Raw genomic sequence first — 22,645 nt, forward strand, 5'->3', positions numbered from 1 at the left:
TCTCTGTCGTCTCGTCCTCTCTCTCGTGTGTCTCTGCGCCTCTTGCCCAACACCCTCTTCTTCCATCCACCCCCTGCGTGGAAATTGATAATCTCCCGCACCCTGTCCGTGAGCGCCTTATCTGTCTTGACGGCCACGGCTCTTTCCGCGCTCGAACCCAACCTCAGGGTACGTTGCACAATATGTGATACTGCGTCAACCCGTCTCAACTGTCTCTTACGCATGAGACATGCTCCTTCTCCTCTGCCTCTATCATCGGCGTGCTCTTGCTCCCCGCCATCACCACTCAGTCGCCTTTTCAGAGGCGATGATGCTCGACCTGGTGCCATCTGCTCTGCAGAGACCTTGCCTTCCGCTTCCGTATTGCTGACCGACAGGCACGCGCTCCCCGCTGGTGACGATGCCGGCGTCATCAGCCCTGTGGTCGTGCCACTGTTGGCTTTCCTGTCCTTCTCATCCGGTATGACGGTAGATTCGTGCCTGTGCTCCTCCTCCGTGTCCGACTCGTCATCGCTCGTGCACACGCTCGACTCGTCTGTACACCCCTGCCCGTAGGCCACCAACGCCTCCAGCGGCGTCAAGGGTTTGACCGTCGGCTTCGGCTGCGTCGTCAGGTCCCGCCGTATCTCAAGACATTCGTCGTACAGGTCGCCCATCATCTTCCTCCACATGCTCAAGAGACATTCCGACGAGCCCGCCAGCAGTCGCGAGTACTCGCGTGCTAGCTCGGAGAAGAGCATGTCCTTCTGTACGCTCGTCCGGAGACCTCGGTATTCCAGCTCCGCCTCCACGGCCTTGGCGCCGGGGCTTGCTGCGAGGTGCACGTGCCGGATCTGTTCGGATGGCTCGGTGCCATCTTCTATGCGCTTCTTGAGTCGGTCGATTGTCGGTTTCATCGCCTTGGACATTATGTATGATGGGGGGGGGTCGTGGACTCGCTTCAAGGCCTCGGCGCGTGCCACCTCGATTGACCGAGCTGGTGCCGGGCTCTTGTGGATGGGGGACGTCGCCTTGTCGTAGAAGGGATGCTGCACAGTCTTATCAGAGCCTCTGGGACCTCGGAGCACCGGGCTCGACTCGAGACGGCCCATAATCTCAGGCTTGATTTGGGTGCTTGCATGGCTGCCGTTGCCGTCCGTCGTGGATCCGGCGTAGTGTACAGGCAGATCTGGCTGCGCATCCGATTCGGCATCGTCAGATACCTCGGACTCCTTGAAGCGCATGGTAGACGGCTTTAGAATGCCTTTCAGGCCAACGATTGTGTCCCTATGATGTGGTATGTACCGGCCCGTACGGCCCGTGGGATCGAATTCGGGAAACTTGACAGAGTGTCCGTAGGCCGAGTGTAGGATATAGGGCTGCTTTCGTGGCAACGGTGCTCCAGGTCGGAACGCATCACAGCCAACGCACGGGAACTCTTCGTTCACCCCCAGGGGGGCACCAAGTTGGGGCAGGGATTCGACGTCGTCTCCTTGCCCACTCTCAGCCGATGACCAGCCAGAGTCAGAACACTCGTGTCCAGAATCATACGTTACGTCATCTTGCTCATCTTGCTCGTCGAGAGAGGCTTGGGTAATTTTCCCGTCAGCCGACATGTCGAGATTCACATCAGCTTCCATCTTGACCAGGAGCCTGCGTCTCGGCGTGCTCTTGATTCGCAGACGTCGAACTCCGATGGTACGTGCTAGTGTCGCATCAGTCTCTTGCTGTTTCTTGACGGCCTGTGTGCCACGGTTTTCTTTCTCTTCCTCGATGTCTTTCTCGTGAGGTCTGTAGTTGGAAGATACATCTTGTGTCTCGGATGGTGTAACCTCGTCTAAAACGGTCTTTGGTCGAGTTGGAAAACATTCCTTCCCCGGGGCAAGAGCTTGAGCTCGTGGTACTGGCTGATGGTTGCTTAGATGGTAGGGGGGTTTGATGTATCGTTCCAATGTGTTCTGGGGATGGCATATCTTCTTGACGCAACACATTTTGGGGCTGATCGTGTCGAAGGATGATAACAGGCTCTGCGAGCGTTTTGCAGCCGTTGTGCTGTGCCCCAGACCCTGGAAGATGCTAGCTCTGACCAGGGCATCTGCCTGCGTCGTCGTTTCGGCCGAGTGTATCTGGGAAGATGGAGGGGGAGTCTGACATGCGTCCGTCGGTTTCGGACCAGCCAAGGGGGTTTCGACATTCTCCTCCGGTGGTTCTTGTATGGAGCCGCTCTTCTCCTCGGAAGCAGTTTCGATAATCTCCCGAGCCTCCTCACTCCGCTGACTGGGTTTTGAGGCACGCTTGCCAATATAACCAGCAAGCGGCGACGTTTGGTCCGTCACCATGTTCACTGGCGAGGTAAAAACTATGGAAATTGGCGAGATGGACAAGCGCTGATGCCTAGGCGCCCTGGAGATCATGGCTGGGTGACGAACTGGTGTCGAGGGTATACTCTTCTGCGATAGATCGCAGTCATATTCTCTCGCGGGTGACTGCAGTGATCTATTCTCGATGACACTTAGCGGGGAAGCTGTCGGTAGTGACAGTGACCGTCCCGATGACACGGAAAAGAATTCGTCATCTGATGATCCGGGGAAAGAAGCGTAGTTGGATGGTGATGGGGATGAAAGGACGGCGGTGTGCCGCCTCTGGAGGGCTTCGTTTATGCCGGCTTGGTGCGTCATTGTTGGTAGATTTGATGGTTGTTGTCAAGAATAGTGTGAAATATGGGTATATTACAGGAAGATGAATGAACGGAAGGCGTCAAGAGAAGGTTCAAGAACGAAGGAAAAAAGATGCGCAGTGAATGAATGTGAGACGGAAGTAGAGAGAGAGAGATAGGGGGAGGGATCAGCTCCAAGGCGAGGTGTGCATAGTTTGAGGTCCTGCAACGCCCTCTGGGCTTGAGAACTATTAGATATAATTCAATTCAGTTCACTTCGCCCATATATGCCATTCTTCTCTAGCTCTGGACATGTTCACCGTGATGTGGAGAGTTCACCGATGAATGACAAAAATGAACAGATGGGGATTGCAACTTAGCGCCGTTGCCAGGAGTGACGAGAAAGAAGAAAGGAAGGTCTGATTCTGATTCTGGGGAAAGCGACGAGCAGACAAGCAATGAAAGCACGAGGCCGTCTGCACTATCGTCTTTTCCCTTTTGTTGATTATCTAAATAATGACTTTGCCAATGGCTTTGTAAGATTCTAATGCCACCTCCTGAATCGCCTTTTGCCCAGTATATCAAGGAAGAGATGGAGAGGAAATTCTATCAACTAGATAGAACATGGGAACAAGAACGAGAACGGGTACAGCCTTGTCATCACGAAAACTTACCCTAAAGGATCTAACGGTAACATACTATGAGAAATTCCCGTTATTATAAATAGCTAGAAGATAGGTCGAATGACGGGATCAATAAATGTTAAAGAGTTTGTTTGATAATAAGAAAGAGTCTCGATTTCTATAAATGAGAGGTTGCGGGACTACAGCTATTTAAGTATCATAGAAGATTCTACGTTAGTCTTGTCCACTTTGATAGTGATCATGTGACTTCTATTATTCCTCCTAATCTCATACATACCCTAAGGTTAACCACAATCATCTCTTTTTGTTTGCAAGCACTGTCAAAGGTAAGTTTTCGTGATAACAAGGTTATACCCGTTCTCTTTCTTGTCCCATGTTCTATATAGCTGATAGAATTTCCTCTCCATCTCTTTGTTTCAGTATCTAGGTACGGATAGAGTTCATTTATAAATTACTATAAATATGTTATTATTTTTCAAGTACATTCTCCACTTAATCCAACCTTCAGATCTTAGACTTGGAGGCCGTACTTAACTCTATCCATGAGCTTTAGGCGGAAATTTCTTTCTTTTAGTTACTCATGTCACCATTCTTACTTGAATGCACTAGTTATAATTTTGTTTTTTAAAAAAAAAGAAAGTCATAAGTTCATTCAACGTTCCTTCCTGGACATACTGGGCAAAAGGCGATTCAATGGTTATTGGGGTCTGGGGTCTTGAGGCCTGAGCCTCAGGCTTCCTAGCAAACCTCTGAAACTCATATATATATATAGCCTCATCCCTAGGTAGATAGAAATAAGTAAGATCAATACAACAGCCACAGCCCTTCCTTTGAAGGGGCTAAAGCACCTTGTATGTCCACCAAATATCTACGCGCGCGTGAGGACGTATCGACACTTCTACATCAATAATGGAAAGGACGGATAAAACAAATATAAGAAAGGAAAATGAAAATGTACGCATCGGAATATCAAAGGCACTTAGATAGAGAATGATGACTTGAGTGATGATGGAGTAACTAATACCAAGGGCTATTATTACATGTGTCATCCGTTATAAGTCACGCTTCAACGCTCTCAGCATCTATTACCAGGACATAGCAACGAAGCCACCCAGGGTTATTTCCAAACAAGAGCACACTCACAAGCTGTATCCCCATTTCAATCTCACTGTACATGACATGCATGCCCCATCCCCCCTGCTTTCTTACTACTGATATGTACAAATATCTAGCCTAGAAACTTCCCTCGTAGCTTATTGATAGGTGGCACCATCACACAACACCACCACCTTCCCCCATGTATATGTATTCCTGAAAAGAAAAACGGTTGAGAGGAACTTTGGTTCGCTCTGTACCATGTCTTCCGTCAACCCAGTAACGACTATGGAGCCTGAGCTGGGCGAGCCACCAAGCTCACTGATCACGGTCTTCCCCCCAGTGGCCCATACACTCTCGTATGGGATGCTCGAAGAAAGTGCTGACTGGGGAGATGAGCGACGGCCTTTTAGGTCTGGTGGTAGTTGCATATACCGGCATCTCCAGCTCAGGGATCCAGGTGCCGACCCTGTCGCACAGGTGATCCTCGGAGTGGGGACATACGCAGTCCGTGGGAAACCCAAGAAGATGACGGCGACGATGACTACAATGACGACGACGACTACGACGACGACGACGACGATGATGTAGATACGGATATGGACGATGCCGGTACAGATGATGACGACATAGACGATACAGATAACACCTGACAGACGCCTACGTCTGAAGGAGGTGACGACCTGAAGGATTCATGGGGGCACACCGAGTTTGAAGCTCATCTCGATGCCCTTGTTCAGCAGTCAAGTCAACAGTGACCGGGATTCTTGCGAATGGCTGTGGAGGAGCGGTGACTCCAAGCCATCATCACGTCGTCTGCTCTGGTTTGGCACCGAGTGTGTTGACAAGGGGGGAGAATACGACCCAACAGTGGTCCTTGTATTATATAGTCTTTTGGCCCCGCCATCTACGCTACTCATGCCTGGAATTACCCCAGCCCACATCTAAGCTGTTCTTGACATTTTGGTTCCCCTTTTTTATGTATTTATTTATTTATTTATTCGTTCCTGCAACTCAACCTGCCCCCTTTACATGCGCTCTCGCTGGCGCGGTGCCGCGCGAATAATGTCGTCGACTCTGAGAAGGAGCTGTGATACAACATGTCAGCTGATTGGGGCCTCTGTAGCGTGTAGGGGAAGGGGACGACGTCAGATACGAGGGGAAAGACAGGGGACGAATCCTACCTCAGCTGCCTCACTTGCCGAGGAGACAACAGCTCTCTTGAGCTTGTAGCTTTCGATGACACCCACGTCGCGCATGTCGGTGATGCCACCGCCGGGCGTCATCAGGTCGAGGCCGTAGGTGGTGAGACCGTCGTAGATGGCCTTCCTTAGACGGGCGACGAGGTCGCCAGAATCGAGACCGGCATTGTCGGCCAGGATGGTGGGGAGCTGGCGGAGGGCGGTGGCGAAGCTGGACACGGCTAGCTGGCGCTTGCCCTCAACCCTGGTGGCGGCACCCTCGACGGCCTTGGCCATGACCATCTCGGAGCAGCCGCCGCCCAGCGTCGTCCTGGGCTCGCGGACCGTCTGGGAGAGGACGGCCAGGGCGTCGTGCAAGCTGCGCTCGGCCTCGTCCAGGAGCTGGTCTGTGGCGCCGCGGAGGACGATGGTGCAGGCCTCGCCGGCGGCGACGCCGGAAAATTTGATGAGGGTGTCCTCGCCGATAATCACCTCCTCAATTGTCTCGCACTGTCCCAGCTTGACCTGCTCCGGGTGGTCGAAAGTCGACGTGATCTCGCCGCCGGTGACGAGAGCCAGGCGCTCGATGCCGTCAAAGTCGGCGTGCTCGATGGACATGATGCCGGCGTCGGTGAAGAGCTGCTCGGGCCAGTTGTAGATGAGCTGGCGGTTGATGAAGCAGTTGATGCCGTGAGCTTTAATCTTCTCCACCTTGGCCTTCATCTTCTCCTTCTCGGCCTTCTCAAGCTCGGCCAGCTTGTTGGTGGATCCAACCTTGACGCGGGCGCCGAAGATCTTGACCTTGTCCGTGTCCATGGACGTGTTGGCGACAAGGATCTTGGCCTTTTCAAGCCTCTTGGGTTGGTTGACGCCAATCTTCTTGTCGAGGATGAAGCCCTCGTCGAGGTACGAGTCGCTGAGCTTGCCACCGGCCTTCTTGATGATCTGGATGTGGCTCAGGTCAGACGACGACTTCAGACGAAGGACGGCGTCGCAAGCAAGCTGTGCAAAGTGTTCGCGGTCCTGAGACAGGACCTTGGAGCTGAGGGTGGTGCGGGCAATGGAGAGGAGGTCATTGCGGAAGGCGTCGGGGTCCTTGCTGTGGTCCACGGCCACATCCTCTAGAGCCTCCAATGCGGCCTTGCTGGCAATCCTGTATCCCTCTATGATGGTCTGCGGGTGCACCTTCTTCTCCACGAGCTTCTCGGCCTCTCGCAGCAGCTCGGCGGCCAGCACAGCCACCGATGTGGTTCCGTCACCGACTTCATCGTCCTGGACCTTGGAAATGTTGACGAGTACCTTGGCAGCGGCGTTGTCGAGAGCGATAGACTTGAGGATCGTAGCACCGTCGTTGGTCACCATCATCTCGGAGGTAGACCTGCAAACCCCTGAGTTAGCAACCCATATATCATAACACATACCGCCTCCTGCTTCCCCCTTTGCCCCGCCACCGACAAACGACAGGGCGAGAGCTCCTTCAAACTTACGCCGACTGCAGGATCTTGTCCATTCCCTTGGGACCCAACGTGCTCTTCACCAGGTCTCCAACGGCGATGGCGCCGACAAAGGCGGCCAGACGCGCATTCTCGCCCTTTTCTTCGGTGGTACCCTCCTCGAAGATCTGGGTAGGTTGGAACGACTGAGGAGGGGTAGATGAAGTCAGTTTCGACGGCCAGCAACGTTTCCAGCAAAAGGTGATGACGGTTATTGGAAAAAGACGAATAGTGAGTGAATTCAGGAACATACCATTGTGCTTGCTCTCAGTGCCTAATAGTATAGAAGGCTCCGGAGATTTGTGTGTTGACAGCAAGAGGTGTCGTTGTTGGTATATGCAGAAATACAGCCTTTTTTTCTGGAGCTCTGCCTCTGTCTCTCCTTCATCACAGCACAGGGGCCCCTCCCTCTGAATTCGCGCCCGCCGTCTAGCAGGTGCCTAACAAAAAGGGAGAGACCCCTCCCCACCATGGCCTGAAAGCCTGCACGTGACTTGCCCCGCGAAAAGGTGTTGTGTCGGTCAAGGAATTTAGCTTTTCCGTCGCACACTTTAGAATCGCCCGCCAGCACCAAATTTGTGTCTGGGCGAAAGAGTATCGTCGAAGTCTTCCCCCCACCTTTGGAGAGAGAGGACCCCTCGCACGATTTGCGCGTCTAGGGAGAAAGAAAAAAAATTCGAACCTCCTCTACCCACGTCCCCTGCGAACCGCCATCCTTAAATCCGACGACACCGCAACGGGTCACACTTTTCTTTTGATACGGTCGGCGAACACATTTCTTCTTGCATCCGCAGCGTTCGACACAAGCGGGGCATTTTTCTTTCTCGCCGCCGCCGCCCCCTTCCCTTGTCCACACACATTAAACCACAATCATGGCACCCTCTTTCGACCACCTCCGCGAGGCGGATCTTGACGATGACGAGTTTAACGAGGATGAGATTGACACCTCGGATCTGCGAGAGCGTTTCGAGGTCCAGCTAGAGCAGGGTTACGACACATTTGTTGTCGTTGATGGCCTTCCCAAGGTCAACGAAGAACAGAAGCCTAAGCTGGTCAAGTTCCTTCTGAGGAAGCTCGTTTCGGTGGGAAAGACTAGCGAGGAACAGGTCTATATGCCCATGGGAGATGATGGAAAGTCACTTCAGTAAGATATTTTGTCCTTCTTTTCTATCTCTTATTGAGTCTGTGACAGACAGGCTGCTGCCCACCTAATGGGAAATCCTGACAACTCTCGCACAGGTTCGCCTTTGTCGAATACTCGTCGCCTGCCGAGGCCGCCGCCGCCACCCGCCAGCTCGACTTGGTTCCCCTTGACAAGAAGCACACTCTGCGTGTCAACAAGCTGACGGATATCGAGCGCTACGGAAGGGAAGGCCGCATCGACGAGACGTACCAGCCCCCCCATATCGACGAGTTCACCCAGAAGGAGCATCTACGATGGTGGCTCAAGGACCCTGCCGGCCGCGGTCGCGACCAGTTCGTCATGTACCGCGGCGAGAGTGTCGGTGTCTTCTGGAACAACGAGAAGGACCAGCCCGAGAACGTCGTCGAGCGCCAGCACTGGACCGAAACCTTTGTCCAGTGGTCGCCGCTGGGAACCTACCTGACGTCGATCCATGCTCAGGGTGTCCAGCTCTGGGCTGGCCCCTCTTGGTCCCGCCAGGCCCGTTTTGCCCACCCCTACGTCAACCTTGTGGCCTTCTCCCCCAACGAGAAGTACCTTGTTACGTGGTCGAACCGTCCCATCTCCATCCCCGATGAGGGCCACCCCGCTCTGTCCGTCGACGACGATGGCAAGAACTATGTCATCTGGGACATTGCCACGGGAACGCCTCTCCGCTCGTTTGCCAACCTTGACATGCCCAAGGGTGAGGAGGGTGCTCCCCCTCCTAAGCTGCAGTGGCCTGCCTTCAAGTGGTCGTCGGACGACAAGTACGTCGCTCGTCTGACCCAGGGACAGTCCATCTCCATTTACGAGCTCCCCCGCATGAACCTCCTTGACAAGACGTCTGTCAAGATTGACGGTGTCATGGACTTTGACTGGGCACCCGCCACCCCCAAGCGCGACAATATCAAGACGTACGAGCAGCTGTTGTGCTTCTGGACGCCCGAGATTGGCAGCAACCCTGCCAAGGTCGGATTGATGAGCGTGCCATCCAAGGAGATCGTGCGTACGCTGAACCTCTTCAACGTCAGTGACGTCAAGCTTCACTGGCAGTCGGAGTCGACGTACCTGTGCGTCAAGGTGGACCGTCACTCCAAGTCGAAGAAGTCACAGGCCACGACGCTGGAGATCTTCCGCGTCAAGGAGAAGGGCGTTCCGGTCGAGGTTGTCGACACGATTAAGGATACCGTGATCAACTTTGCCTGGGAGCCGAAGGGAGACCGCTTCGCCATCATCACGACGACGGAGCCCGTCGGCGCCACGGCCGTGGCGCCCAAGACGGCCGTTGCCTTTTTCTGCCCCGAGAAGACCAAGGGCCCCATTGCCGGCAACTTCAAGCACCTCCGCACGCTGGACAAGAAGAACAGCAACGCTATTTACTGGTCGCCTAGGGGACGCTTTGTCGTGATTGCGACGGTGCACAACCAGCAGAGCTCGGATCTCGACTTCTTCGACCTCGACTTTGAGGGTGAGAAGCCCGAGTCGGAAAAGGACCTGACCGCCAACCTGCAGCTGATGAACATTGCGGACCATTACGGCGTGACGGATGTTGAGTGGGACCCGTCTGGCCGCTTTGTCGCGACGTGGGCGTCGGTGTGGAAGCACACGGTAAGACACGCATACCCTCACTATATCTGATGGAGACAGGGAGAGAAAGAGAGGCTGACAGTATGATAGATGGAAAACGGATACCACATCTACGACTTCAAGGGAGAGCCCCTTAGGGAGGAGCCCGTCGACAAGTTCAAGCAGTTTTCGTGGCGTCCCCGGCCGCCGACGCTTCTGACCAAGGAGGAGCAGAAGCAGATCCGCAAGAATCTGCGCGAGTACAGCCGGCAGTTTGAGCAGGAGGACAACGACCGCGGCGCATCGGCCGACCTTGCCGTGGTTGAGGCCCGCAGGCACATTCTCAACGAGTGGTACTCGTGGCGCGAGAGCGTCGAGTCGGAGGTGGCCGAGGAGAGGGCGGCCCTGGGTCTCCCTGCCGACCCGCACACTCATCTCCTCGAGGCCAAGACTCTCCAGGTTGGCGATGTCGGCCAGGACCGTGAGGTTGAGGAGATTGTCGAAGAGGTGCTCGAGGAGACGGAGGAGGTGATTACTGCTTGAGAAAGAAGGAGAAAAAGTAACTACGGTGAAATAAAAACAGACGAATGATAATAGAAAAAAAATGAGAAAAGAATTACAGGCAGATGCATTTTCGAAGGGGGCTTGGTCCTGTTTGCTTTCCCCTCTCTGTTTTTTTTTCCAGTGTTTCTTTTGTGTATGGTTTACAGACTTCCTTACTAACAAAAATCCTGGCGGGCGAGGAGGTTTATAGCTAATGAAATTTATGGTGAAATGGTCTATCTTGTGGGCTGGTGGTTTGAGTGACGGGTCATGTGGTGACCGAGTAGTATTATCGAGTTATCGAGCACGAATACGGAGCAGTAGTAACATTACAGATACTGCTACAGCTTACTGTAGGGAGTAGTAGCATCATGACGACTACAAGCAATAATACAAGCGATAATACTGCTGGTACCCGTACTTTGTAATACAGTATTATTTTCCTGATTGTACGACGTTCAACTTTGGAGTGTTCGTACATGTGATTACTGGCAATGAATGCTATGGAGGCCTCAAGTTAGATTATGGCCACCCCCTGCCGATAAGTTATAACCTGTAACGAGCCCCTGGACGGAGACTGATGCCGGTGGATCCATGGAGCTGGGGGTTTGGTCGTTTCGCGGTTATTATTAATAGTAACGATGGCCGACCATGCCTACAGTCTGACAGTGGGCAGTGGGCGGTGGGCACTGGACGCTGGACAGTATACATATACAACAAGTGCGTACTCGTCAGAGGCTGCTTCTGCCCAGCTGTCAGTCGATGGTCTTAAGAGTACGAGTACAACGAGAGACATGTGAGCCATGTACGAACTCCTGCCGTATTACGCTAGACCGGACGGGCTGTAATATTCGTAGTGAGATGTGAATGTTATAAACTCATAACTAGATTCTGCAGTTGCTAGGATTACTCCACACAGTACAGGTCAGTCAGTGCTACTACACTACAAGTACCACTACGGATATATTACTAGCAGTATTGTCAGTGGGTGACACGCAAGAGAGGGGTGCACACTGTCTCAAGCCCTATACTCATACGCACCAAAAGGAAAAGGAAAAGGGATAAAATAGGAAAGCAAGACTTCCAGACTATATGTATCCGTACTCCGTACTCTGTAGTAGTAGTATAGTAGTAGTGGTAGTAGTAGTAGTAGTAGTTGTTGTTGTTGTTTAATATATATATATATATATATATTGGAAAGGAGAAAGAAGCTATCTACCTGTATAAGCTATTATATACCGGAAATAAGGGGCTATCTGGTGACCGTTGTGTGAAAGTCACGTGGCTCTCGGAAATGCCTCATCTCGGAAGCACAACCCCTTAGTGGTAGCAAAAAAACTAAAAAGGCGTGCTGAGTAACATCATGAGACCGAGCCCGAGGCCACGCAATACTGGGCAAAGCATGAGAAATGCCGTCTCAGCTGCTATATGTGTACTCGTATGATTGTGTGTTGTGGTAGTGACGAGATAGGAAATAACCTGATCATCAATCACCCCTCGTCTTGCCTTCTTTCTCCTTCTTACTACATGTAGTAATAGTAAATCGATAATACGGGCGGACCAACTGCGCCGTCCTGGTAGACAGTGGGAGGGTGCTGTCGAGGTCTTGGTCTCCCTCTCGCCCCGCCACAATGAGTACGAGTACTTACGTACATGTGTGAGTACATATTCTCCTACCTATAGCTCTGTTAATTGTGGCTGCCCTGGGGATAAATTCCGTACAGATACTCCCAAGTTCCAAGACATCCGGGTCTCTTGGTCTGGGATTTAGGGAAACTAGGAAATCTCATCCGGACCCCAAGAGGGAGGGGGAGAGGACTCAGAGGGAGGCTCCACTTCCCAGCCGTGCCACCCAACCATTCAATCTTGGCTTGGGACAATCCATGGGCCTCGATGCACTTCTCTCTCTGCCCATGTTACCAGTCACCGTACCCGTACTGCGTATCCCTACTCTCTGCTCTGTACGGAGTACAGGTACTCGAACTGGTATTGCTCCGTACTGTCCGTGGTATTATTACTGGAGTATTATGGCCCTGTACCGTATTACGATTCTTTATTATTACCTGCCTGTACTCGCTCGTTCTCGTCACTTCCTTTGTGCTCTCAACTCTCCAACTCTCCAACTACTCCTTCGTCCCCATATCCCCATCGCCGCTGTCCTCGTTACCACCCTCCGCAAAGGCCTCGGTCTCTCATACCCTCTCGACTTTCCCGCCGTATATACGACTCCGCCCCCTCTCGACCTCTCTGCATCTGCCAGGTGGCTTGGGACGGTCTGGAACGCTAAAACGTGATAAATAATACATAACCTCACCACCACCCACACTGCCACCGCAACTTCCTTACCCCTCTGCAAATACTCGACCTCTGTTCTGGACGACCGACCGATCGATACCTTTCTCCTTTGGCTCAGAAACCTGTCCATACACATACAACCTACACACCTGCTGCACATACGAGCATTAAATTTCCTCAACCCGACAAACCTCCGAGTTTAAAATTCCCCGTCCTTTCCTGGCCCTCATGCCATGGCCTCGTGATTAAGCGCTTGAGCGCCCGACATGCTACAACGACCTCAGGGTCGAGGAACCGGTCGTGGTGGACGTGGTGGACGTGGTCAGGGGACTTCGAACCGCAAGAAGCTTGCTCTCGCCGTTGCCCTCCTTCTCATCCCTTGGGCCCAGGTCGCTTCCGCCGATTCTGGTTCTGTCCGCCAGCAGCCAGATTCCGTCCGTACCGCTGCCAACGAGCTTCACCACCACCATGCCGTCGACACCCCCCGCTACGATGATGCCTCCGTTCCTGCCATCGAGGTGGCTCCCGACAGCCCCGACGACGACGACCACGAAGGAAGGACGAGATGGCCTCCTTCCCACTATCCCAAGCAGCATCAGCAGCATGCTCCCCCTCAGGACCACCACCGAGGCCCTCACACTATAGACAAGAACCTTCTCAGTGACAACAGCCATCACCATACCACCACCAACATCAACCACAACAACAACAACAACAACAACAACATCAACAACATCAACATCAATAGAAAGACCATTCCTAACGATGCGAGCGCCCTCGCAACTTTGGCTCCGGCACAGCCCGTCAGAGCACCACATCCCCAGAAGCGCCAGTGGCCCAAGAGCGTCAGCACCTCGGGCCTCGCGTCCTCGCAAGTAGAGCGGAACCTGGAGGATTGGGAAGTAGAAGACTTTGTTCTTCTGGCGACCATCGATGGAGACCTGTACGCCAGCAACAGGCGGACCGGCAAGGAGCTGTGGCACCTCGAGGTCGATCAGCCAATGATCGAGACTCGTCACCACCGCGCGAACAGTTCCATCCTCGACGACGATTACGAGGCCATCGACCACTACATCTGGGCCGTCGAGCCCGTCCGCGACGGAGCCATCTACGTGTGGATCCCAGACTCCGGCATCGGGCTAGCTCGCACCGGCTTCACCATGAAGCGTATCGTGGAGGACCTGGCGCCCTTTGCCGACGAGGACCCCCCCGTCGTCTACACGGGTGACAAGAAGACGACCCTCATCACCCTCGACGCCGCCACTGGCCGCGTCCTCAAGTGGTTCGGCTCCGGCGGATCCCACATCAACCAGGAGGAGAGCTGCCTGCGACCCTCGGCCCTCTACAACATGGACGCCCCGACGGAGTGTAGCTCCACCGGCACCATCACCCTGGGTCGCACCGAGTACACCGTCGGCATCCAGCGCCGCGACGGCCGTCCCATCGCCACGCTCAAGTTTGCCGAGTGGGTCCCCAACAACTACGACAACGACCTCCAGCAGCAGTATCACACCACTCTCGACAGCCGCTACATCACGAGCCAGCACGACGGTAAGGTATACGCCTTTGACTACAACGAGGCCCGCAAGGCTTCCCCCAGGTTCAGGCAGACCTTTTCCGCGCCCGTGGCCCGCGTCTTCGACGTCTGCCGTCCCTGGGACGCTCCATCGGACAGTAACCCTGAGCTCGTACTCCTCCCCCAGCCTCCCATGCCCACCCATGACGAGGACGTCGCCCGTATGCGCAGCAACAGCATCTTCCTTAACTGCACCGCCTCGGGCAGCTGGTACGCCATGTCTGGCCGCTCCTACCCGCTCATCATCGACGCACCCACCGCCCAGGCCTGCCTCCCGGACTGGCCTGAGAGTGCCTACTCGCGAGAGTATGTCGGCTGGGGCTCCCTCCGCAAGTCTCTCGTGGGGACCCACCTGCTCGACTCGCCCATGCTTAATGGTGCCAGACGCCAGCGTACAGGCGTTCCGACTATAGACGACGGCACGGCTGGAGATGTGCAAGATGATCACCCTTACCTGCCCATCATCGCCCCGGAGGACGAGTTGGGCGGCATCGTCGAAAAGGTCAAATCCCTACCCCAGTCGGCGGCAAACAGCATCCTTGACTTTATCAGCAACCCCACTCTCATCATCGTCTTCATCGTCATGCTTGTCGTCAACGAGAACAAGCTTCGTCGATCCTACCAGCGGTTCAGGGCAAAGGATTTCATGGAAAAGTTCCTCATCCACCCGCTCAAGGACGAGGCCCCTCCCAAGAAGTCCGACGAGTTGGACGACAAGGGCAACACCACACCCGGGTACACGGCCGGGCACAATGATGAGGCCAAGGCCAAGAAGAAGGAGACTGCTCTAGATGACCTTGAAGAGCGGGGTCAAGAGAAGGAGCAAGTGGTGTTGCCGCCAAAGACTGCACCACCCCAGCCGGAAACAGACAGGGAGACTTCCGTCGATGTCGACCCCAACGCCATCTCGCCCGAGAAGAAGAAGAAGGCCCATCGCGGCCGTCGGGGCGGCGTCAAGCACCGCAAGGGCGGCAAGATGCGCGACCCAAACTCCACCTCGCAGGGTGACGAGACCACAGCCAAGCCCGTCGACGATGCCGTCACCAACGTGATGCGGTACGGCGGGGAGCCGACGACCAAGCGGCCTGGCATGGAGCCCAACATCATGACGGTGCAGCCGAGTGACATGCAGGCTGTTGGCGGGCCCATCGTCCGCATGGGCAATATCGAGGTCGACACTGATGTGCAGCTCGGCAGCGGGAGTAACGGTACCCTCGTGTTTGCCGGAAAATTTGACGGGCGTGAGGTGGCGGTCAAGCGGATGCTGATCCACTTCTACGACATTGCTTCGCAGGAGACCAAGTTGCTTCGCGAGAGTGACGACCATCCCAATGGTAGGCTCTCGTTTTACCTTTACATACCGTGTATAGGCTTACGTGCTAACGAACACCCCTCCCGGCAGTCATCCGATACTACTCCCAGCAAGCCCAGGACGGCTTCCTGTACATTGCCCTGGAGCGGTGCGCCGCATCGCTAGCCGAGGTGATAGAGAAGCCGCATGCCTTCCGGGAGCTAGCCAATGCCGGGCGGACCGAAGTGCCGTCCGTGCTGTACCAGATCGCCAACGGCATCAACCACCTGCACTCGCTTCGCATCGTGCATCGTGATCTGAAGCCGCAAAACATCCTGGTCAACCTGGACAAGAACAACAAGCCGCGGATGCTCGTGTCCGACTTTGGACTGTGCAAGAAGCTCGAGGATACGCAGTCATCGTTTGGCGCCACGACAGGTCGTGCGGCGGGCACGTCTGGGTGGCGTGCACCCGAACTACTGGTGGACGATGACGCGGAGTCCTCGGGCGCAGCGCTCCTAGGCGTAGGACTGGACACGGACACGACCAACAGCGGGTCTGGCACGGTGCTGGTCAACGACGGCAGCAGCAACCGTCGCGCCACGCGCGCCATCGACATCTTCTCCCTCGGCCTAGTCTTCTTCTACGTGCTCACCAACGGCCTGCACCCCTTCGACTGTGGCGACCGGTACATGCGCGAAGTCAACATCCGCAACGGCAAGTACAGCCTCAAACCGCTCGACTCCCTGGGAGACTTCTCCTTCGAAGCCAAGGACCTGATCGCTTCGATGCTGCGGCGCAACCCGCGCGAGCGCCCTACGACGCGGGACATTATGTCTCACCCGTTCTTCTGGTCGGCCAAGAAGCGCCTCGCCTTCCTGTGCGACGTGTCGGACCACTTTGAAAAGGAGCAGCGAGACCCGCCCTCCGCCGCGCTGTGTTGCCTCGAGGACAAGTCTCGCAAGATCATCCCCGGCGGCGACTTCCTCAAAAGCCTGCCTCGGGAGTTTGTTGACTCCCTGGGCAAGCAGCGCAAGTACACTGGCAACCGCACGCTGGACCTCCTCCGCGCCCTGAGGAACAAGAGGAACCACTACGAGGACATGACGGACAGTCTCAAACGGACTGTGGGCGCCCTACCCGAGGGGTACCTCGCCTTTTGGACATTTAGGTTCCCAGAGCTACTGCTCGAGTGTTGGAATGTCGTCTGGGATGTCGGGTGGGATACGTCGGACAGGTTCAAGGAGTATTATAGTCCTGCTGGGTTGTAAGTGTGTGTACGCATGTCGGTCCGCAAGTGTGGTATCTTTATATGTTTCGGGGGGTCATCAATGCTGTCAGTTATATTTTGAAGGTTGAAAAAAAGGTTGAAAGGATTCACAAGAGATGTCAAAAGTCGGATGCTCTTTGCAGTCATTATACTAAAACATGCGCTTCTATTTCACCAACTCCGTACGTACTACATCTCATTTTGATTTGTTCTTTTTCTTGTTCGTTGTGGCCAACTTCCATTTTACATGCACCGGACATAAAATGTCGGCTAGGTAAGACGATTGAGAGAGCAAGGCAGGAAGAAGGTTTCACCCCCATGCCAGAAGAACCTTTTTTCCCTTCTTGCCCTTCTTCCCCTGACCCTGACCCTGATCGACGTCGTCACCGTCGACAGCAGGCGTAGACGTTCCACTAGCACTGGCACTCCCACCACCCCACTGGAAGCCCGTGTCGGAAGAGCGGCCCAGGTCCCTACGGACGCCGCGGCCGTTGCCGTAGCCGAAGATGGTGGTGGTGGGCTTGGGAGCAGCGGGCAACGAGGGGAAGGCATCTTGGCCTGTGGGACGTTTGGGGTGGGTCTGCTGCTGCTGCTGCTGCTGCTGCTGCTGCTGTGTCCAGGATGGACCTGATGCGGAAGGGGTGGTGGATGTCCTGGAGGATGAGGATGGCAGGGAGGGGAACGCGGCAGATGAGGAGGGTAGTCTGCCGGAGGAGGAGGAGCCGCCGGACGCGCGGGCCACCCAGTTCGAGTTCGAGTTTGATGACGAGGATGGGGCGGAGGGGGAAGGGGACGGGCCGGCCAGACGCGTGCTGTCCTTTAGCTTGAGGACGCGGTTCGAGTGTCGCTGAGACGGGGCGCCGGCCGGCTGGGCCGGGTTGGCCGCCCCGGCGCTGGCCCAGCCGGTCGACGTCGACGTCTCGCCGTGCATGCCGCTTAGGCCGGGGAGGCTGGGGTAGTCTTCGTTGATGGCGCGCCAGTCCTGCCAGGCTGAACGGAGACCGTCGGCCTTGGCCCGGTCTTCGAACAGGTCCGCCACCTCCTTGACCAGCGTGCCGAGGGAGCTGGACGTCGTGTCGGAGAAGAGCGTGAAGAACGAGTCGATCAACTGCGGCGCCGTCAAGCCGCCCTTCTTGTAAGACGATATGTAGCCGCGGAACGAGTTCAGCTTGGCCTGGTCGTTTCCTACCAGGTTGGACGCCCGCTCCACCACTGCCCCGTGCCGCACCAGTCGCGCGCGCTCCTCGGGCGTCATGCTGGATGGGTCGACGGCCGTCTGGGACGCCAGCAGGTCGGCACCGCCGGTGTCCTGGTTCGCCCGGGAGGCATTGTTCTGTCGGGAGGCGTTGCCGCCGCGAGAGCTCGTGGCCGCCGCCGGCGCCGGCGTGGCCGCCGAGGCCGTGAGCTGGCCGCCAAACGTGCGGTTGGACACCGACTGCGCAGAGTGGATTGCCAGCTGGCGCTGGAAGGCGATCTCGTCTCTTCGCAGCGTCTGGGGTGTCGAGACGGGTGCGATCTCGGCGTTGTGGTCCCTCCCGCGACCGCTTCCTTCCCTCCTACCACCCCTGCCGGAGCGGGCGTCGCCGCCGCCACCGCCGCCACGACGGACGGGCTGGAATGACTCGCGAATCTCGAAGCCCGACATGTTGACGAGGCGGGCCTCGCGGCCGGAGCCGCCTCCATTCTTGGAGCTGTGGTCTTCGAGGTTGTGGGCCTGGAGGTCGAGTTCGGACTCGAAGACGACAAACTTCTTCTCGAGGCAGGCTTCGTCGCGGCACAGGAAGTGATCGTTGCGGAAGTGGTCCTCGAGGGCTTGGTAGTTGCGGTAGTAGTGGGGCTGACGCGAGTCGCGGCGGTCGCACAGGAAGCAGCGCTCGTGCGCCATGCGGCAGTGCTCGTAGAGCTTGTCGTCGTCGTAAAAGTGCTTGGAGCAGAAGCCGCACTTGGGGTGGCCCTTGAAGCCCGTCTGATCCGCCGCGCCGGGCTTGTCGTCGCCGCTCTCCATGTGGCGGTCCAGCTCGCGGTTGCTGAACAGCTCGTGCTCGTGGGTGAAGACGCGCTTGTTGCGCGTGCACAGGTCGCACATGCGCTTCTTGTGGGCGGCCTGCACGTGCCGGTGCAGGTCCGGCCATCCCAGCCCGGCGAAGTCACAGACCGGGCTCGGGCAGTTGTACCGCAGCAGGAGCACGGTATCGCCCACGATGTCCTCCTTGGCGTACTTGATGCCAATGTTGGTGTCGGTCGTGCTGATGTCGCGGTCCGTGTATTCTTCGAAGCGCTTGTCGGGGTCTTGGGAGAAGATGACGTAAGGGGCGGCGGTCTTTGAGGCGATGAACGGTCAAATTGTCAGTAAGAGAGGAACAGGAAGAAGAAGGAGAGGGAGAGGGAGAGGGCCATCCCATACACGGCAGTGGGCACAGTTCTTGTCCTTGTACAGAGCTCTCATGCGCAGACCGCAGATGTGGCAGGTTGAGTGGTTACAGGGCGTTATGGAGTGGTACGTGACCGTGTTGGCGCAGATGAAGCAGACGTCATCGTCGTCGGGGACGTCCTGGTCGCCGGTGGCATTGGCCGGCCTGACGGACGCAGCTAGGTCCTGAGCAGCCGGGTTCTTGAGAGCGGATGTTGCCTCGGATCCGTTGCCGGCGGAAGCAGGACCGGCAGGATCAGCAGCAGCAGCAGCAGCAGAAGCGTTGTCCTTGTCTCTGCCGCCACCGCCTCTCCCCTTGGACCGGTTATTGTTTCCTCGTCCACCGCGGCCACCAGACTTGGCTCCTCCGCGAGACGACGAGTTGTTTCCAGATGAGCCGCCGCCTCTGCTGTTACCACGGGAGCTTTCGGAAGGAGCCATGACGCGGACAATGTGTATGTATGTATGTGTGTGTGTGTGTGTGTATGTGTGTGTGTGTGTGTGTGTGTGTGTTGTCTTGTCTTGCTTTGCTTTAAAGGAAATTGATGGGATGACGGTTGAGCATGACTTTTGCTTCCTTCTCTTTCTCTTCTTCTTTCCCCCTCCTTTCTAACAGATCTGAGCCATCCGACGTTGACTCGGGATATAGGACGGCGTACAGTGTATACTTGTGATGTGTTGTGTGCTGTGTGTGTGAGTGGGGGAGGGGCGGTTTTTTTTCTTCTTTTCTTTTTCGTTTCTTCTCCCAAGGGAACGTTGCCAACCGCTAAAAATGGTCTGGTCCTGAATTTCGCTGTACGAGGGAGTACATATAGAGATTATCGGCGGCGGAGGCAGCGGTGGCGGCGAATGACTCAGCATTTCCCTTGACTGCGTGTCTTGTGTGTACTCGTAAGGCTTTACAGGTACAGATTATTATTACTCGTATACTGCTGATACGGAGATACGCCTTACGGAGGGGGGCGGGCCGGACCAGGGGAATCAGGAGGGAGGTGGAAACATTGCGGAAATGAATGCAGAATGGCCTTGACTGTACACGACGAGTATACGAACCGTAAGCTTGTAACTTGTAATACGTGACCAAGGTTGTAATAGATGAAAGGAAATGGGCGAGTTAATTGTAGTCATATTGGTAGATTACTCTGTACTTGCTAGCATCCATACTTGCAGTGATACGGCCGAGTATTGACTACTCCAAACTTGTAGTATGATCCAAAGTGGTGGTGTATGGACGTATTTGCCCATAGAGGAGGGCCCTGCACAATATTATAATATCAAGAGACTTGTCGAATTCATCTCCCGCTCTACATGAATGGCCACTCTGTATTTCCCTTCATCCTTCTCTTTCCTCTTCTCTTCCTTCCCCATCTTTTTCCTCTCCCCATGCTCTACATATCGCATACATGCGTCAAATGTGGATGAAGGAACCGGTAAAGGGGAGAGAAGTCGTAAAGAATAAGACAATAAAAATAACCTACTAACAATGCAACATCCTTTACCCGTACCTTTCAATAGTCATTTCATGACAGTATGAGAAGAAGAAGAAGAAGAAGAAGAAGAAGAAGAAGAAGAAAAGACAGAGAGAAGAAACAGCACGTAGCAATATAATAATAAAAAAGAAGAAAGAACAATGGGTAGACGTGAGAAAGAACAACAAAAGAAAAAGAAGAGGAAAAGAAAAAGAAAGAAAAACGACAAGAGAGTTTTCCAAACACACTTGCCAGAAATGCTTGCCTGATTACGCCGTCGGCCATCCCAAGATACACGATACAAAAAAAAGAAAAACTCATCCGAAGCCCTGGTATCCCATAATACTCCCGAAAACTTCAATGTCAACTTTGTTGCATGTGTTTCCCTCCCCCCTCTTCTGTCTCTCTTCCTTTCTTTTCTTTAGTGGGTTCATCTTCATCGTAGACGTCGGTCCCAATGTCTTAGGGACACAACACGGCTGGATCGCTCCGTTCTCGAGATCCCAACTTTGGGTGTCTCAGTAACTCGTCTGGGTGATCACATCCATCCTGGACGCCGTATGTTATTGCAGAGGAGAGGGGGCTGATATAAAAAGTAACACGGGGAGGGGGGATGGTAGAATGAATCACTCTTCAATCGGATAGAGGTGGTGTCCGATATCCTTGTTCATCTTAAACATGTCGACCCGCGACTGCTTGAAAATGGCCTGCATCTTGTCGTCGCAGAGAATCTGGCGCTTGTCGCTGGGATCTTGGAGTCCGTTGGCCTTGATGTGTTGCCACAAGCTCTTGACGACGTGGGGGCGGGAGAGCTGCGAAGAAGTGAGCGCGTTAACCTCGGGTCTCCCTCGCTCACCGCTGTACCCTATTGATGGAGAAGCTGCTTCTCGGGTTGACATACCTGAGTCTCTCCGGTAATCTCCTGGAGAGCAGGGCTGAGTAGAAACGGCTTCTGGAAACCGCCCCCGGCCTTGCGCTTGGCGGGCACGGAATCCTCGCTACCATCGATTTCGTTGTCGTCGCCGGCACCGACCTGTTTCGCGCTCTTCTTGCGCGGGGCCTTCTTCTTGGTCACCTTCTTCTTGTCGTTGCCGCCGCGCGTGGACCTGCCGCGAGTCATTCTGTTCTCCTGCGCCTGGAGCTGGGCGGCCAGGCGCGCGTCGGCGTCCTCTACCGACGATGATCGCTTGGCCTTTTTCCGCGCGGGTTCGGGCGAGGCAGAAGGGTCAGTGGTTACAGCATCCGACGCGGCGGCACCATTGGTGACGGCGTGGTCATTCTCAGACGTCGGCTCGGGCTTGGCCTCGGAGATGTGGTCGAATCGCTCTTCGATGAGTTCCTTGATGGCGTTCTAGCGTGCCGGCAATGACGCGTCAGCCTTTCTGTATCCTTCTCCCGCCTTGTCTCCTCACACAGCGAGCGCCGTCACGAGAGAGAGCATGCGCGCGAGGGCGATAGAGGTGATACCTTTTGTTCGCTTAGGTCCTTTCCGCCGAGCGACGTCTCAAGGCCTTGGCGAATCTTCTTTCGGGATATCGTCTCGAGGTCGGCCGTAGCGAGGATGGCATCGATTATCGCCGTGTACCTTGTCCTCTCATCGGGAAGCACTATATCAAATTTTCTCCATATCAGCACATGGTAACATAAGTTCCCTTTTTTTTTTTTTTTTTTTGGGGGGGGGGGGGGGGGGAGAAAAAAAAAAAAAAAAAAAAAAAAAAAAAAAAAAAAAAAAAAAGGGGGGGGGGGGGGAGGGGGGGTCGCGCTTGTGTGCAGAGCAAGGTGAGAGAGAGAGGACGTGATCAAATCATTAAAGTCGCGATCGTTCAGTTCGGTACGTGTATACGTGTGCGCGCGTGTTACCGAAATGAGAGGAGTTGGAGGAAGAGAAGAGAGTGAGAGTATGCGTTTGGCGCCTGTGACGTTTGCGGGTTGACGGTTAAAGGTGGACCGGTAGAGGCGTGATGCTGCTGGATGAGATCGGCAGCAAGCACAAGCAGTAGTAACCCTGGGGG

At 55.0% G+C, this 22,645-nt stretch overlaps 5 protein-coding genes across 5 annotated transcripts; 2 read left to right on the top strand and 3 right to left on the bottom strand.

The window, feature by feature from the left end:
* Positions 1–279: 279 nt before the first annotated feature.
* On the bottom strand, positions 280–2,393 carry GMORB2_0741 (uncharacterized protein; the record flags this gene model as incomplete). The annotated part of the gene is made up of 3 exons (XM_035462725.1): positions 280–418; positions 505–1,684; positions 2,132–2,393. 3 exons carry the CDS (start codon positions 2,391–2,393, stop codon positions 280–282), a joined length of 1,581 nt encoding a protein of 526 aa, XP_035325655.1.
* A 3,009-nt stretch (positions 2,394–5,402) lies between these two features.
* On the bottom strand, positions 5,403–7,194 carry GMORB2_0742 (T-complex protein 1 subunit beta; the record flags this gene model as incomplete). Its single annotated transcript, XM_035462726.1, has 3 exons — positions 5,403–5,462; positions 5,559–6,933; positions 7,043–7,194. Coding segments are annotated over 3 exons (1,587 nt in total), but the record flags the coding sequence as incomplete, so codon positions are not given.
* A 726-nt stretch (positions 7,195–7,920) lies between these two features.
* GMORB2_0743 (translation initiation factor 3 subunit B) lies at positions 7,921–10,322 on the top strand (the record flags this gene model as incomplete). The annotated part of the gene is made up of 3 exons (XM_035462727.1): positions 7,921–8,192; positions 8,288–9,821; positions 9,891–10,322. The coding sequence occupies 3 exons, from the start codon at positions 7,921–7,923 to the stop codon at positions 10,320–10,322; spliced, it is 2,238 nt and encodes a 745-aa protein (XP_035325657.1).
* Positions 10,323–12,883: 2,561 nt separating this feature from the next.
* On the top strand, positions 12,884–16,755 carry GMORB2_0744 (uncharacterized protein; the record flags this gene model as incomplete). Its single annotated transcript, XM_035462728.1, has 3 exons — positions 12,884–15,527; positions 15,596–15,675; positions 16,393–16,755. 3 exons carry the CDS (start codon positions 12,884–12,886, stop codon positions 16,753–16,755), a joined length of 3,087 nt encoding a protein of 1,028 aa, XP_035325658.1.
* A 309-nt stretch (positions 16,756–17,064) lies between these two features.
* GMORB2_0745 (E3 ubiquitin-protein ligase ZNF598) lies at positions 17,065–22,238 on the bottom strand (the record flags this gene model as incomplete). The annotated part of the gene is made up of 5 exons (XM_035462729.1): positions 17,065–19,074; positions 19,159–19,588; positions 21,264–21,445; positions 21,535–21,984; positions 22,101–22,238. Coding segments are annotated over 5 exons (3,210 nt in total), but the record flags the coding sequence as incomplete, so codon positions are not given.
* Positions 22,239–22,645: the final 407 nt, after the last annotated feature.

The sequence above is a fragment of the Geosmithia morbida genome, assembly GCF_012550715.1.
Source record: "Geosmithia morbida isolate 1262 chromosome Unknown scaffold_0, whole genome shotgun sequence".
Lineage (NCBI taxonomy): Eukaryota > Fungi > Ascomycota > Sordariomycetes > Hypocreales > Bionectriaceae > Geosmithia > Geosmithia morbida.